The sequence below is a fragment of the Ctenopharyngodon idella genome, chromosome 15 (assembly GCF_019924925.1).
Source record: "Ctenopharyngodon idella isolate HZGC_01 chromosome 15, HZGC01, whole genome shotgun sequence".
Taxonomy (NCBI): domain Eukaryota; kingdom Metazoa; phylum Chordata; class Actinopteri; order Cypriniformes; family Xenocyprididae; genus Ctenopharyngodon; species Ctenopharyngodon idella.
Window position 1 is genome coordinate 11,657,374 of NC_067234.1, and position 13,094 is coordinate 11,670,467.

The 13,094-nt window shown below is 37.1% G+C and overlaps 1 protein-coding gene across 3 annotated transcripts in view; it reads right to left on the minus strand.

Annotated features, from left to right (window-relative positions):
• LOC127495623 (nuclear GTPase SLIP-GC-like) overlaps window positions 1–13,094 on the minus strand; it is a 36,612-nt gene that overhangs the window by 8,350 nt on the left and 15,168 nt on the right. For 2 of the 3 annotated variants that reach the window (XR_007925152.1, XM_051862563.1), the window contains exons 7-13: window positions 12,822–13,000; window positions 12,588–12,627; window positions 12,272–12,349; window positions 9,260–9,353; window positions 8,973–9,109; window positions 8,267–8,440; window positions 8,036–8,193 (exon numbers count right to left, since the gene is read on the minus strand). Coding sequence is in view for 2 of the 3 variants with exons in the window: in XM_051862563.1 (XP_051718523.1) it covers window positions 8,036–8,193; window positions 8,267–8,440; window positions 8,973–9,109; window positions 9,260–9,353; window positions 12,272–12,349; window positions 12,588–12,627; window positions 12,822–13,000 (860 nt within the window). In the remaining variant the exon portion in view is untranslated. Of the gene's footprint in view, window positions 1–8,035; window positions 8,194–8,266; window positions 8,441–8,972; window positions 9,110–9,259; window positions 9,354–12,271; window positions 12,564–12,587; window positions 12,628–12,821; window positions 13,001–13,094 lie in introns of those variants that run through there. The other variant, XM_051862564.1, reaches the window with a different exon arrangement.

The window sequence follows — 13,094 nt, forward strand, 5'->3', positions numbered from 1 at the left end:
TATATATATATATATATATATATATATATATGATAGCAAATCAGAGCAACATGAAAAGTCAACAACGTAGGCTAGCACTAGCTACATGATAATACATTTTAAACTAAAATTTAATGATAATTAATTTTAAACTAACCACTCTGAGACGTCCTGCTGTAGCCGCTGAGTTGCAACTTCTTCATCCGGTGCCTCTCCATCCGGATCGGATTCTGGGTCGAACTGAAACGCTTGAACGACTGCGTGTCTACGAGCCATTGCGATACACCCACTGTCAACATTAGCGCATGGAACCGTGGCCACAAGCTGGTTAAGACCACACCCACCCTCCACCTTGCCCCACCTCTCTCCTCCTCATTAGCATTTAAAGCTACAGACCCAGAAACAGCACTTCCTGAGGAAAGCTCATTGTGGGACTGTCTCGTAGTGGCTGAAATTCTGCACCAAGGCTGAATTTCGGGAAAAAGACTTCAGATACAGTACTAGGGACCACTTAGGCCTATATAAAAGCATCCAAAAAGTAGCATGTCATGGGACCTTTAAAGTCCCCGTGGTGAAAATCAAGTTTTTAATGTTGTTCATGTGTCTGGTGTTTTTAACATGCTTTAAGACAAACCATGTGCAAATTCCTAAGTTAACACCATTGCTGAGTATTTTCTCTTTAAAACTGCAGTAAACCAAAGACAGTCTCGAAGCCACCATTTGAAATCACTGGTGTTTCTGATGTCATAAACCAGCGGGTTTCAGCATATCATTAACTGACAGTGTGAGGAAGTCTCAAAAGAAGGTTATCCCGGTATATTTTTCTGTTGATATGGAAAATCGTCTAGATTTAGCAATATGGGGGGTATATGATGCATATTACGATGTTATGATGAACTATATGCCTTCCTCCACTGACGTTCTGAGTTGTTCAAAGCATTTTTAAGGATACAGATTGTTAGAAGGCAGCTGTCTGACTCGCGAATGTGAACATGGTTTGTATAGCATTACCAACACATTATTATCTGTTTGATAACGCAGTCAAGCAAAACGCTAATAATATTAATTACCGTTATGTGTCCGACGTTGTAAAAATCGATACCATTGTGCAGCGTTTACCTCAGTAAGTTGACCGAGTGGATCTCGTCTGAGCTTGTGCGAGTGAGTGGAAGCGGGGCTAATTAGCATATTCATAGATCCATGTATATTAAATGAGGCAAGGGTGTAGAGTTACATTCAAGATATTTTAAGGCATTAAGAAAAAAAAAACGTTTTAATATGTAATTTTAGTGATCAAAGATGAGTTTTAAGGGATAACATTTTTGACTACAGGGGGACTTTAGCATTTCAAATGATCATAATTAAAATTTTCAGTTCAAAAGTGACCGAAGAGGGCCAGAGGGTTAACAGGACACTTCTCAATATGCTTGGCACATTGAATGCACAACAGAAATCAAGGTGGAGCCAGCATATTGCCCATTTAGTTCAATCATACAATTCTACCCAAAATGATGCGACCAGGTATACGCCGTAGTGACCCCAGTGACGGGGAGGTTTAGGGGTGGGGTTCGGGGTAGGTCATTCGTACGAATTGATACGAATTTGGCAACTCGTAAAATACGTACGATTTAGCAAAAAACGTACAAATTCGTAGGAGTGAGGTCATACGAATTTGTATGAATTAACCACCTCGTAAAATACTTTTGCCGTGAGATCGGGTTGGTCTTTTCTATATGTTATATGTTGTGCACATTTGTTTAAGCAATGAGGCATGCAAAATAATTCACGCCAAAACTGTAGTTGATGTCCATTATCCACAGTAACTAAATAGCTATCTAGCTAACATAAGTTAAATAGCCTATTGATCCAAATCAATTTCAACATACCTCTGCCTGTTTTCAGTTGCCTCACAAAATTGGATAAAACTGTTGATAGAATGTTACTCATTCAAAATAGCCTATATTTAAAAACTTGTTAACTAGACTGTAAAATCTGATGTTCAGATTTTTAAATGTATTTTGTGTTTTAAACAAGCTTATAATGATCACAGTTGATTGCTAAGTTTAGAGGCTATTTGCCCATTGCCGCTGTCAGGTCCTGTTGGATTCACAACACGTGAATTCATCCATTTCTTCTGAAAGACATGAAAGTGAGTGGCTGGTAAACAGGGAGAAGAATAGAGTAAACTTCATAGGCCTTGTTACTTTATAGTTACGCTACCTATACATTGTGCTTTTGACATGGAAAAAAAACACGTCTTTAAATTAGGTTTGAAAGATTCATTAGCCTACTGACGCTTCCATAGACATCAGTTGGTTTTTATTATTATTATTATAAATGGTTTTCTAGTACTTGATTTTAAATGTCTGAAACATTAAATAGCCTGAACATTATGTGGTTGAAAAACACTGAACAGTTGTGATAGTCTATATGATAAGCACTCGCTGAGTGCATCTGTCTCTGGCTCAGTGAAAGCAGCGCTAATCATACCGGTGTGATACCCTTTAGAGGCCAGCCTATATTGATCACAACTCCGATCTTTGGTTTTAGAAGGCAAGCCATAAAGACTTTCCAAGTCACAGGGCTCAAGTACGAGTCAAGTCTCGAGTCATTGTTGTCAAAGTCTAAGTCGAGTTGCAAGTCAAGTCCAAGTCATGCGACTTGAGTCCATAACCCTGCAAGAATACGTTTACATCAAAACTCAGAGCGAGGGTGTAAACTTTTATTTAAATTGCGATAAACAGTTTGCATATTTAGAAACATAATGATGTATTCTCCTGTGTTGGAATCGGTTTATAAATGATTTACATTACAAATCTGATGAAATGGCACACATTGCGTTCCTAGATGAACATTATGAAAGTAACCCAAACTCACAGCATATGCAGAGATGGAGTTTGAGACGCACTCCACGCATGTAAATGACAACAGTTCTTGTGGAGCAGCATTTACTGTGAACAGAGCCGCTTTAAGATGCACGTAACCTGTAAGTAATTCAAGCGTAGGCTAAACCCGTAGGGCATATATTTATTTAACTGAATCGCAAACTTTGTAAATTCACATAGCGCTATGCTATTGCATGGTTTTTAATGTTTTTTAACAGATTGTGCAGTCTTAAATGGTATAATAATGTGGTTCATGGATTTTCTTCCAGTATTTTGCCACTTACTGGACACGAGTAAATTGCAATTGAGGATTTTTTAAAAAATCGAGTACTCAAATTTAATTGAGGAATTGTGACAGCTATACATTAAAGGTCACCTATTATGTTAAATCCACTTTTACAAGGTGTTTGGATATAAATGTGTGTTGGCAGTGTAAGAACACAACCACTCTACAATGATAAAAATCCACCAACTCCTTTTTTTTTTTTTTTAAATCCCCATTAAACCAGTCTCATTCGCCTTATTCACCTGGTGGCCATTTTGAAAACTCGAACGCCGTTGAGGGGTACACAAACCCGGAAGTTGGACTCCGATACGGTACTATCAATCAGTAGCAGCAATGGAAACTTTGTGGACTACGAATCTTGCCATTTTTACACATGATTTGACAGTTTATTTTAATAAATATTAAACATATAAAAGGTGTGCATCACAGCTGACATGTAGATGAACACTTTACAGTTGTTTTTTTGACTGTAAATTCTTCCCTTCAGATGTTATTGAGCTTTAAATTATGGCATATTTATGTATGAGCGTATATACAGTAGTGTAAAATAGCCATTTTTACACATGATTTGACAGTTTATTTTAATAAATATTAAACATATAAAAGGTGTGCATCATAGTGGACACCTGGATGAGCACTTTACAGTTGTTTTTTGACTGTAAATTATTTTCTTCAGATGTTATTGAAGTTAGAATCGTGCATACCTATTGTCAGATGTAACTTTAGAGACAGTCCTTAAATTTGCGAATATCAAACGTCCAACGTCAAACCAACCTTATGCCAGTGACCAGAATCCCTTCTGATATTTTTTTATCCACTCTCGACGTAGTCCCTTATCCTCTGGAAAACGGTGAAAGGTTTGTCCTCTGTTTGATTTTTTCCTGTGTGACGAAGTGCACTGGGGAACATAGTAGTGCGCCGCCAGAAATCGCGACGCGAGAATTCCCGGAAGTGGTAGGTGTACCCCTCAAGCTCCTTAGAACTTTCGAGGTGAATAAGGCGAATTAGACAAGCTGTTTTGATTCTCTGAGTAATGTGATGTCACATTACTCATGCCCCGCCCACGGCCGCTGATTGACAGTCCTGTGTTACCATAGTTTCCGCCCTCAGCGAGCTGTACACTGTCCGCCATTTTCTCCGCGCTTGAGGAGCTGTAGCGACAACAATAGTTGCGTCCCAAATGATGCACTATACACTATGCACTTATACACTATGTACTCATCCATGTAGTGCTTGAATTGTATAACGTTATTTTGTCATTTAACACCGGAGTCTGATACCCCCTCCCTCTCCGCTACGTAATTAAAGCTGCGACAGTTGAGTGCATGAAGTGTCCAACATTCCACATTTCGTTTTTTCCGTTAATTTAGTGCATCATCCAGGTATTTAAAGTGCACTTTTTCTTTTTGGAATTTTCTGTGTGAACGCACTACTCACACTATTTGTAAAACGTCATAGAATAGTGCATAAGTACGCGAATTGGGACGCACCTAATGTCTGGTAAGTAATGGGCTATATCAAAGTCCCTTTAAGACACAAGTCATTTCACTCGGCGGCCATCTTTGAAACGCCTCTCGGGCATCCTGGGCATCATGCAGCTCCTATCTCTTTGAATGGGGAAACATCAAATTCTCCAAAGCTGTTTGCTAAGCTTTCGATTAAATTTCATATTTGAAATCACCAATGAAATCTGACAACAACTGTCTCATAAATTTTTTTTCCAAACACTCAAATCATGACAAAAAAACAGTATTTAGGCTGGATCAAGCTAATGCGCATGCGCAGACCTAAATGCGCGCCTCTTGTGTCTCATTTCGGAGGCGCGCGTCTGACTGTTTCTATAGAAACCGGTGCTTCTAACGGCCGCTGCAGTGACGCAATGACTTTACAGGTCGGCGATTGGCTCTTATTTTGAAGGCGGGACTTATTTCACCATATTGAGCGTTACACTTTCTCCCATTCAAAACAATACGAGTGACATGTCTTGTGTTATTCTATAGTCTTTGGCTATATGCACGGAGCGTTCTTTAGAACTTCCGCAATAATATAAGCCAGCTCGAAAATTTCCGGTGAGATGTCATTTGCTGGTGTGTTGAGCATCAGTAGTGTAATAATACTTAGTTTATAATCAGAATATAGTCACTTAAATAGTCAGGCATAGCATTAATTTAGTTATTCAAACGTAAGACAGCATAAAAAATAAATACATAAAGACGTACCTCATTGTTCCTCCTCGGCTAAATTCAATTCGACCATCAGTTTTCACACTTTTATGTGAAAAAAAGCTTCGAAAATTAAATATTTATTGTGCACTTTAGTTAGATTAATTGAATAAGATTAATTAATTGAATGTGTTTTTACAAGTGTGCTGAAATCATTGATCTTGCGCTGCAGTGACTGACAGCTGCTGTAATTACAAAGGGAAAGCGTGATGCTCGCTTTCTGTCATGAATCACAAGAAAAGTTATTGTTTTTATTAAGATTTTTTGAGTATTTCATACTTCACATTGACAAAATGTATTTTTAAACCTAGTTATTTTATAACGTTTAATATTTAGTCAAAAACGAAGTGAAAAACGATTAGAGGAATGATATATGCGCAAATAAATGCTACTTTGCCGCCACCTGCTGGTTAAAGTGGTAATTACTGTCTTTTTTATTTTTAAATAAGTGTTTTCTATCAAATGTTGAATTTCCTACATTTTAAACGTTTGGTTTTACAATGGGGACAATCTCAGAAGGATGAACAAATAATGTTTGTGGTCATCACATTAAAAATAACATTTGAAGTTCTGGGGGAAAAATGCGTGTGCGTGTCTAATTACAGACACTGCGTTTTTAAACGGTCCCAATAGAGTACCTCTAATGACGTGTTTTTGTAGGCAAAACCTCTAAATATTGGTTAACAAAGCCTCTAAATATTTTCACGTTTTGATCTATGACATAAAATACACCAGTTATAACACCAGTTGATTTTTTTTTAAACCTTTATTGTGCCTTAAAAACGGCGGTTGCTAACAAATTGCTAAAAGGGACTACTTCCTTTGGTGGGGACTTTAGACATCATCATGACAAACAGGACATTTGGACAGCATTTCCCATGAAAAAAAATGGATAAGTATTCATACACAGCGCAGATCATAATCAGCGAGCATGTTTTTAAATAAAGTTGTTTTCTAAATAAAGTTTGAGGAAGCTTGGTGGCGGTGACATTGATCTGCGACCATGGTGTGCTGTAGTCCGTTTATAGCCTACTGTTAGCTTTTTATATCTGACGACTTTATTTAGGCTTCAAAATGTATAAATGTTGTGTTAACTTGTAAAGATTATCTTGATAGACAAAACGTGTAAGTGTCATAACCCTTTGTTAAACACAGACCTTATTTTTTGCGATTTTCCAAAAGTCTATGGGAAAAATGCATTGGCTTTTGATCGAGGGAACCCGTGCACCGCTAACTTCCGGGTTGGCCTACAAAAACACGTCATCCCTGAGGTACTCTATAGCTTCTTCTTTATTGCAATCAATAAAACTGGTTTATTAGCAAATTAGGTAAATGTGATAACTGCATTAAAATATGAATACAACATTAAAAAGTCAACCATTGATGGTTTTGTGTCGATGTACAGCGACTACAGAATGAATAACAGTTCACCGGAAATGCCCGAGCTGGCTTAACGACAACCAGGAAGTAACCGTGCGTGTATATATATATATATATATATATATATATATGTTTTGTTGTTGAATGTAAGAGTGAACATAACAGTCTTCATTTACTGACATCTGAGTCGCTGAACGCAGTGGATTAGTTTTATTTTGGAAGGGAATGCGCCACAGATCTAATATACACTGTAACGTTGCCTGCTATTTACGTTCAGACATAACTGACTTTTTTTGTTTTAAACAAAACAAAAAATGTGAAAGAGAAGTTACTCACGAGACTTGATGTCTGACAGCTGTCTAAGTAAGTGTGTGTGCGCTTCAGATAAGTGCGCTCAGAAAACGATCCATTAGAAGTTTAAACTGATATAGCTTTAAAACGCGTGGAAATAATAAACTTTAATGATGACAGAAGAACTATACTATCCGTGAGAATGATCGCGATATAGATGATAATCAAAACCAAGCAGATGTCTTGTTTGTATTTGGCAGAGAATCCGATTGAGGCAGGAACTGTGATTGTAAAGAGGGGGCGGGGCACAGCAGCTCATTTGCATTTAAAGGCACATGCACGAAAACAGCCTGTTGTTGACTGTAGTCAGAAATGGGTATTTACAACATGGATTTATAAATCTGTGAGGTATTTTAAGCTGTAACGTCATAGACATAATCTGAGGACACCTCAGACTTAAATTACATCTTGTAAAAATGGGCATAATAGGTGACCTTTAACTCATGATTATCGTGCAATAGTTAAGCATGAATTAATGCATATTAGTGCACCCATATTGTAAAGTGCTACCCTGTTTCCTATAGCCTATGTAGAACCTATGCAGCTGTCAGGTGATTAATGAAAGATTTGAACCAGAAAACACAGTAGGGATGTGTATGCAGCTGTCATGAATGACTTATTGCTAGAAGGAAAGCAGTATAATCATATTTTTGGTCCTGCTCAGACTTCATAGGAAACAAAAATTAGGTTGTTGTTCACTTTACAAAACATTTGGCCTCAAATTAATCTGGCATGGCCACTAAACCCAGTCTTTATCTTCCTGGGCACCAGAGTCGTTTGCTGGTTTATTGCTCTAGCTACATGCAATCTACATTTGGTGCACATTTAAAATTTCATTAGTCACTGACCAAGAATTGTGGGTTGTTTTCATTTAATTTTATTCTAAACTGAACAAAGGAGGACTAGAAATAGAATGATGAATCAGCTCTTACGGAAAAATCTTCTTGAAATCATCTTGAAGACATTCATGCAGGTTTTTGGCCAATTCCTTGTTTAGATCTAGGTATACATCCCTATTTTTCGACAAATAGCATCCACCATTCTTGCACAAAGATTGAAGTATTTTATGGAATCTTCTTCCATCCTTATTCTGAGAAAAATACAAGTGTTAAAATGGCAAGAAAATGGTTATTCATTTTGTAGAACATTAAAATCACACCTACGTGTAATATCTTGTCCTTTGTGGTAGCAACACATGATTGCACTGATTTTTCCACTCCCTTTGAAAGACATTGTTCCAGAACCTTATGAATGTTGACAAAACACTTGTCCAATTTATTTCGTTCCTTCAGTAGGTTCTTCTTTAATTCCGTGTGAATGCTGGCTTTCGTTTCAGCCTAAAACACAACCATATGACAGGAGAGAAATGCAGAATAATACACTTCTGTCAAGACCACTATCGTCAAATATGATTGATAATTGCATAGAGTTTGTATTGGTGGTATGGTTCTGTTCTGGGCAAGAACTCCCTGTGCATCCATGCAGCCAAGTATGGATAAGAGCAGGGAGAGCAGTGATAACCCCCCTTAGGGTAAACAGAAAAGAACCAACATAAATGTATTGTAGATATCATTAATATCAATATTTTAATGTACAACATAATTCGAGAAATTAGTCTGCTTCAAAGGGGAATCAGAAGGCCAAATCCTGATTGACGAGAGGAGGAGCTGGGGATGGAGGAGGGTAATTAGCTCCTGAGAAACGCAATAGCTGCTGATAATGCTGAAGAAGCTTACATATGGTTGCTGTGATAGGTGTCGTATTCATATAGGTAGACGAGAGTCTCCTGAGAGTCAGCTGATGCGACCTGCCAGAACTAACGCTACACTTGATATTGGCAGCATTATAAACATCTGTGAAATATCATACCGTTTTCTTTTCTGTATCCAGTTGAACACTTTGGATCAAGGACAAAACTCCCTTTGCTTCATTGACATAATCTCTGGTCAGTTCTCTCTTGATGTTCTTGTTAAGAATCCTCAGATCATCCTGCAGCTTTGGGATTTCTACAGATATATACAGTTTCCAAAACACAAGTGTATATTTGATTAATTTCATCAGAGCTTTGTCTGGTTCATAAATGATTCATCTTCAGATTAATCAAAAATATATTTTTTGTCATAAATAATGGTAAAATAAAGGCAATGGATATTTACCTGTTTCACTATGTTCAAGATTTAATTCGTGGTCAAAGAATGCATTGGAACTTACGGTAAAAACTTCAAAATCATTGTCAGTGTTGAGTATTTTCTAGAAAGAAAGAAAGAAAAGAATAATAAAAGACATAAAGAAAACTTCTGGGGGTTCCCTGAGAATGGAACAAGATGCTGTGTGAGTTGCTGATGATATGGGGACATGTCCCACAGAACCAGGTGTCTGAAGCACATGTAAAATCATGGAAAACATTTTAGCTGACAGTAGTCCTAGTATGACATCACATGGAGCGAAACATATGGAAGCCCCAGACGGTCTCTTTCGAGGGAACTCAGTTAATGAAGCTATAAGGATGTTAAAGGATTAGTTCACTTTCAAATGAAAATCACTCACCCTCAAGCCATCCTAGGTGTATTCTGATGAACATAATCGAAGAAATATTAAGAAATATCCTGACGCATCCTCGCTTTATAATGGCAGTGAGCGTTACCAAACAAGTATGAGCTGAAGAAAGTGCTTCCATCTACATCCATCCTTCATAAACGTGTTAATAAAGGCCTTCTGAAGCGAAGCGATGTGTTTGTGTAAGAAAAATATCCGTATTTAAACGAGTTATAAAGAAAAAAATCTAGCTTCCTTCAGACCGCCTTCGGTATTCAACGTATGAAGAAAGTGTAAAACTTTTGCAGTTCACAAAGCTTACGCTACGTCCTACGCCTTATAGGGATAATAATAATAGGGATTCAGCTTACGAAAAAAGTGTAACTGACGCGACGCTGTTTACACTTTCTTCGTAACTTGGATACGGAAGACTTGCCAGCCTAAGCACTGAAGGACTTGATGGACCTCAACCCAGAAATCAAGAAAGAGCAAGGCTTCCCACTGCAAACTCATTATGTATGCATCCAGCTCTCTCAAGAGCTGAATCGGTAACACTTTATAGGAAGTATACAGTAATAAAGTACTTACAAATCATTTGCAAAATATTAGTTTATAGTTAATTAATTCATAGTTAAAGGATTAGTTCACGTCTGAATGAAAATTTCCTGATAATTTATTCACCCCAATGACCTTCAACCCGTTAAACTCCAGTGAACTCCACTATATGGAGAAAAATCCTGGAATGTTTTCCTCAAATACCTTAATTTCTTTTCAACTGAAGAAAGAAAGACCTAAACATTTTGGATGACACGGGGGTGTCAGGGACACAGAATGAGGCAGACAGGTAAGTGCACAACAGGTGTTTATTGAAAGGCTGGGACACTAGCAAATGGAGAATGCAGGTGAGTATATGAACAAGCAATTTGAACAGTCACTTAGCTGATGAAATAACAGATGTTGTCTTTTGCAGGAGAAGGATCCACGGAGAACAGACGAAGGAAGACGAATGGCAGAGGAAACGGGAAACTCAGGTGAGTATCAGGTAAGGAGATGAGACCAGACAATGAGTTGCAGGGAGTGAGAGTCTTTATGCAGTGAGTCTGATGAGGTGCAGGTGATTAAAATTTCGGGGGCTGTGAACGAGTGGGTGGAGCATGTAGATCTGGTGACGATGCGTTGGTGTTGGTGGGTGCTGGCTGTGACTCCGTGACAGGGGGTGAGTAAATTATCAGGAAATTTTAATTCTGAAGTGAACTAATCCTTTAATATATTGTAGTTTCTACACTGTTAGTATATTAATAGGCTAAATACAAATAGTGAGTTCATCTTTCATTATCACTGTAATTAACCAAATTATTATTGTTTAATTATCTCATATGTAAAGAGTTATTTATGCTTTGTTAACAATTTATTAATTGTAAATAGTTCTCACTTTAGATTAGGTCACAGAAAATGGGAAAATATCATTAATTAAGTGCTTTAAACCAACCTTTATTAGACATTAATTGCATAAGTATTAAGTGATCTTAAAATGTATATATACTGTGTATGTATGTATATATATATATATATATATATAGTTTTCTGTGATGAGTAGTAGTGCCCTATGCGGGACTGTTTTCTTAATCCTGCTCCCTCTAAATTTCAGGCCATTACCGCCCGCTCCCACAACGTGTGTGTTCCACTCCACTCCACTCGCAATGTTGGTATCCACTTCCTCCCACACCTGCAAACATTCTGTTACAATTGATCGAAATTGTGTAAAAAATTACACAAACATTAAGGCTATGCTAAACATTCAGAATACCCAAGCTGTATTATTTGACTGCCCACTCCCACCCGCAGCAAAGGTAAAACTGCCCACTCCCCACAAGATATTTCTTTTTTCAATCCCAATGCAGCCCTCTAATGGGTAGGTTTAGGGGTAGGGGTAGTGTAGGGGGATAGAATTGACACTTTGTACAATATAAAAACCATTACGCCTATGGAGAGTCCTTGTAAACCACATACAGTATGCTAACGTGTGTGTGTGTGTGTTCTTTAATGTGTTTTAAACATTTTAACGAACACTGAAAATAATTGCAATTAATGTCCAATAAAGGTTGGTTTAAAGCACTTAATTAATGACTTTTTCCCATTTTCTGTGACCTAATCTAAAGTGAGAACTATTTACTCCCAATAACCAATTAACAATTCCTTTACTACAAGCTAATAAAACAATAATAATTGTGTTAATTACAGTGACAATGAATTAAGAACTTGCCATTTATAAATAGCCAAATAACAATGTAGAGACTACAATGTAGACTATAAACTAATAGTTTATTAATGATTTGTAAGTACTTTATTACTGTATACTTATTATAAAGTGTTACCAACTCACTCTGATCTTCACAGCCACTCACAAATAAAGCTCAAGACAATAAAGCTCATGACATGTCATGCAGGTGCCCTTTTATACTCAAGGATGCTCCATGTGATGTCATAGAACTGCAGTCAGCCAATAAGATTGACACATGCTTCAGACACCAGGTTTTGACACAGTGTTGAGTTCCCTTTAAAGGGAACCTCATATCAGTAGAAATCATTGAAAATATTGATGACAATAAGGAACTTTTTTAAAAGATAAAAACCTTGATATCAGAGTTTTTGAGCCTTTCTTTGACGTCCACCTTGGCACGTTCATTTCTATGAAGTATGCACACTTTTTTCTGCTCCAGGGGAAGATTGATTAAAAACACCATTGTATGAATATAAGTTGTCTAATATAGATCTATTGTGAAATCTGATACAAAGGTTGATTATGCACTATACTTTACATAGCAGATTTTCCTTTTCCTCTCAGTAAATCTATACATTTGTTAAATTGCAGTTACAATGATATGAAAAATCCCAATGACCAGCAAATTTACTCAAGGAGCAATGTATGCTATCCTATATTTTCCAAACCTTGTCTCTTGTGAGTTGGCCTCCTGTAAGCCTTGCGGATCTAAAAAAAATAAAAAATAATAATAAATAAATAATCAGAAGTCAGAAGAAGGGTTTGTTGTATTGAAATTCTGTTCTTTTCACTGCATCAGTATACAAACAGATACAGTATAAAATGCTATAGGTACTATCATGTCAAACTTAGAATTAAACCACTTCCCAGCCCTGTACTTATATGGGTATATAACAAAATACCTAAAATAGCCTTGTGGATTGATCTCATCAGTCTTTGTACAGATGAAATTAATGCGTTTGCACTTTCCTCCTGGTCCCAATTCTTCAATACAGTACTTTAAAATCCCCCAGGGTTCTTTGTCTTTGATTGCTCGATTGATAGCACTTACAATCCAAACAAAAGAGCACTCTCTCAGTTTCTACAGGATTTGAAATAGTGATTTAGATGACATAGTAGCATAATAGATTGTGTGTTTCTATGATGATTAATTAGTAAAATTGTGTTTCAAAAGA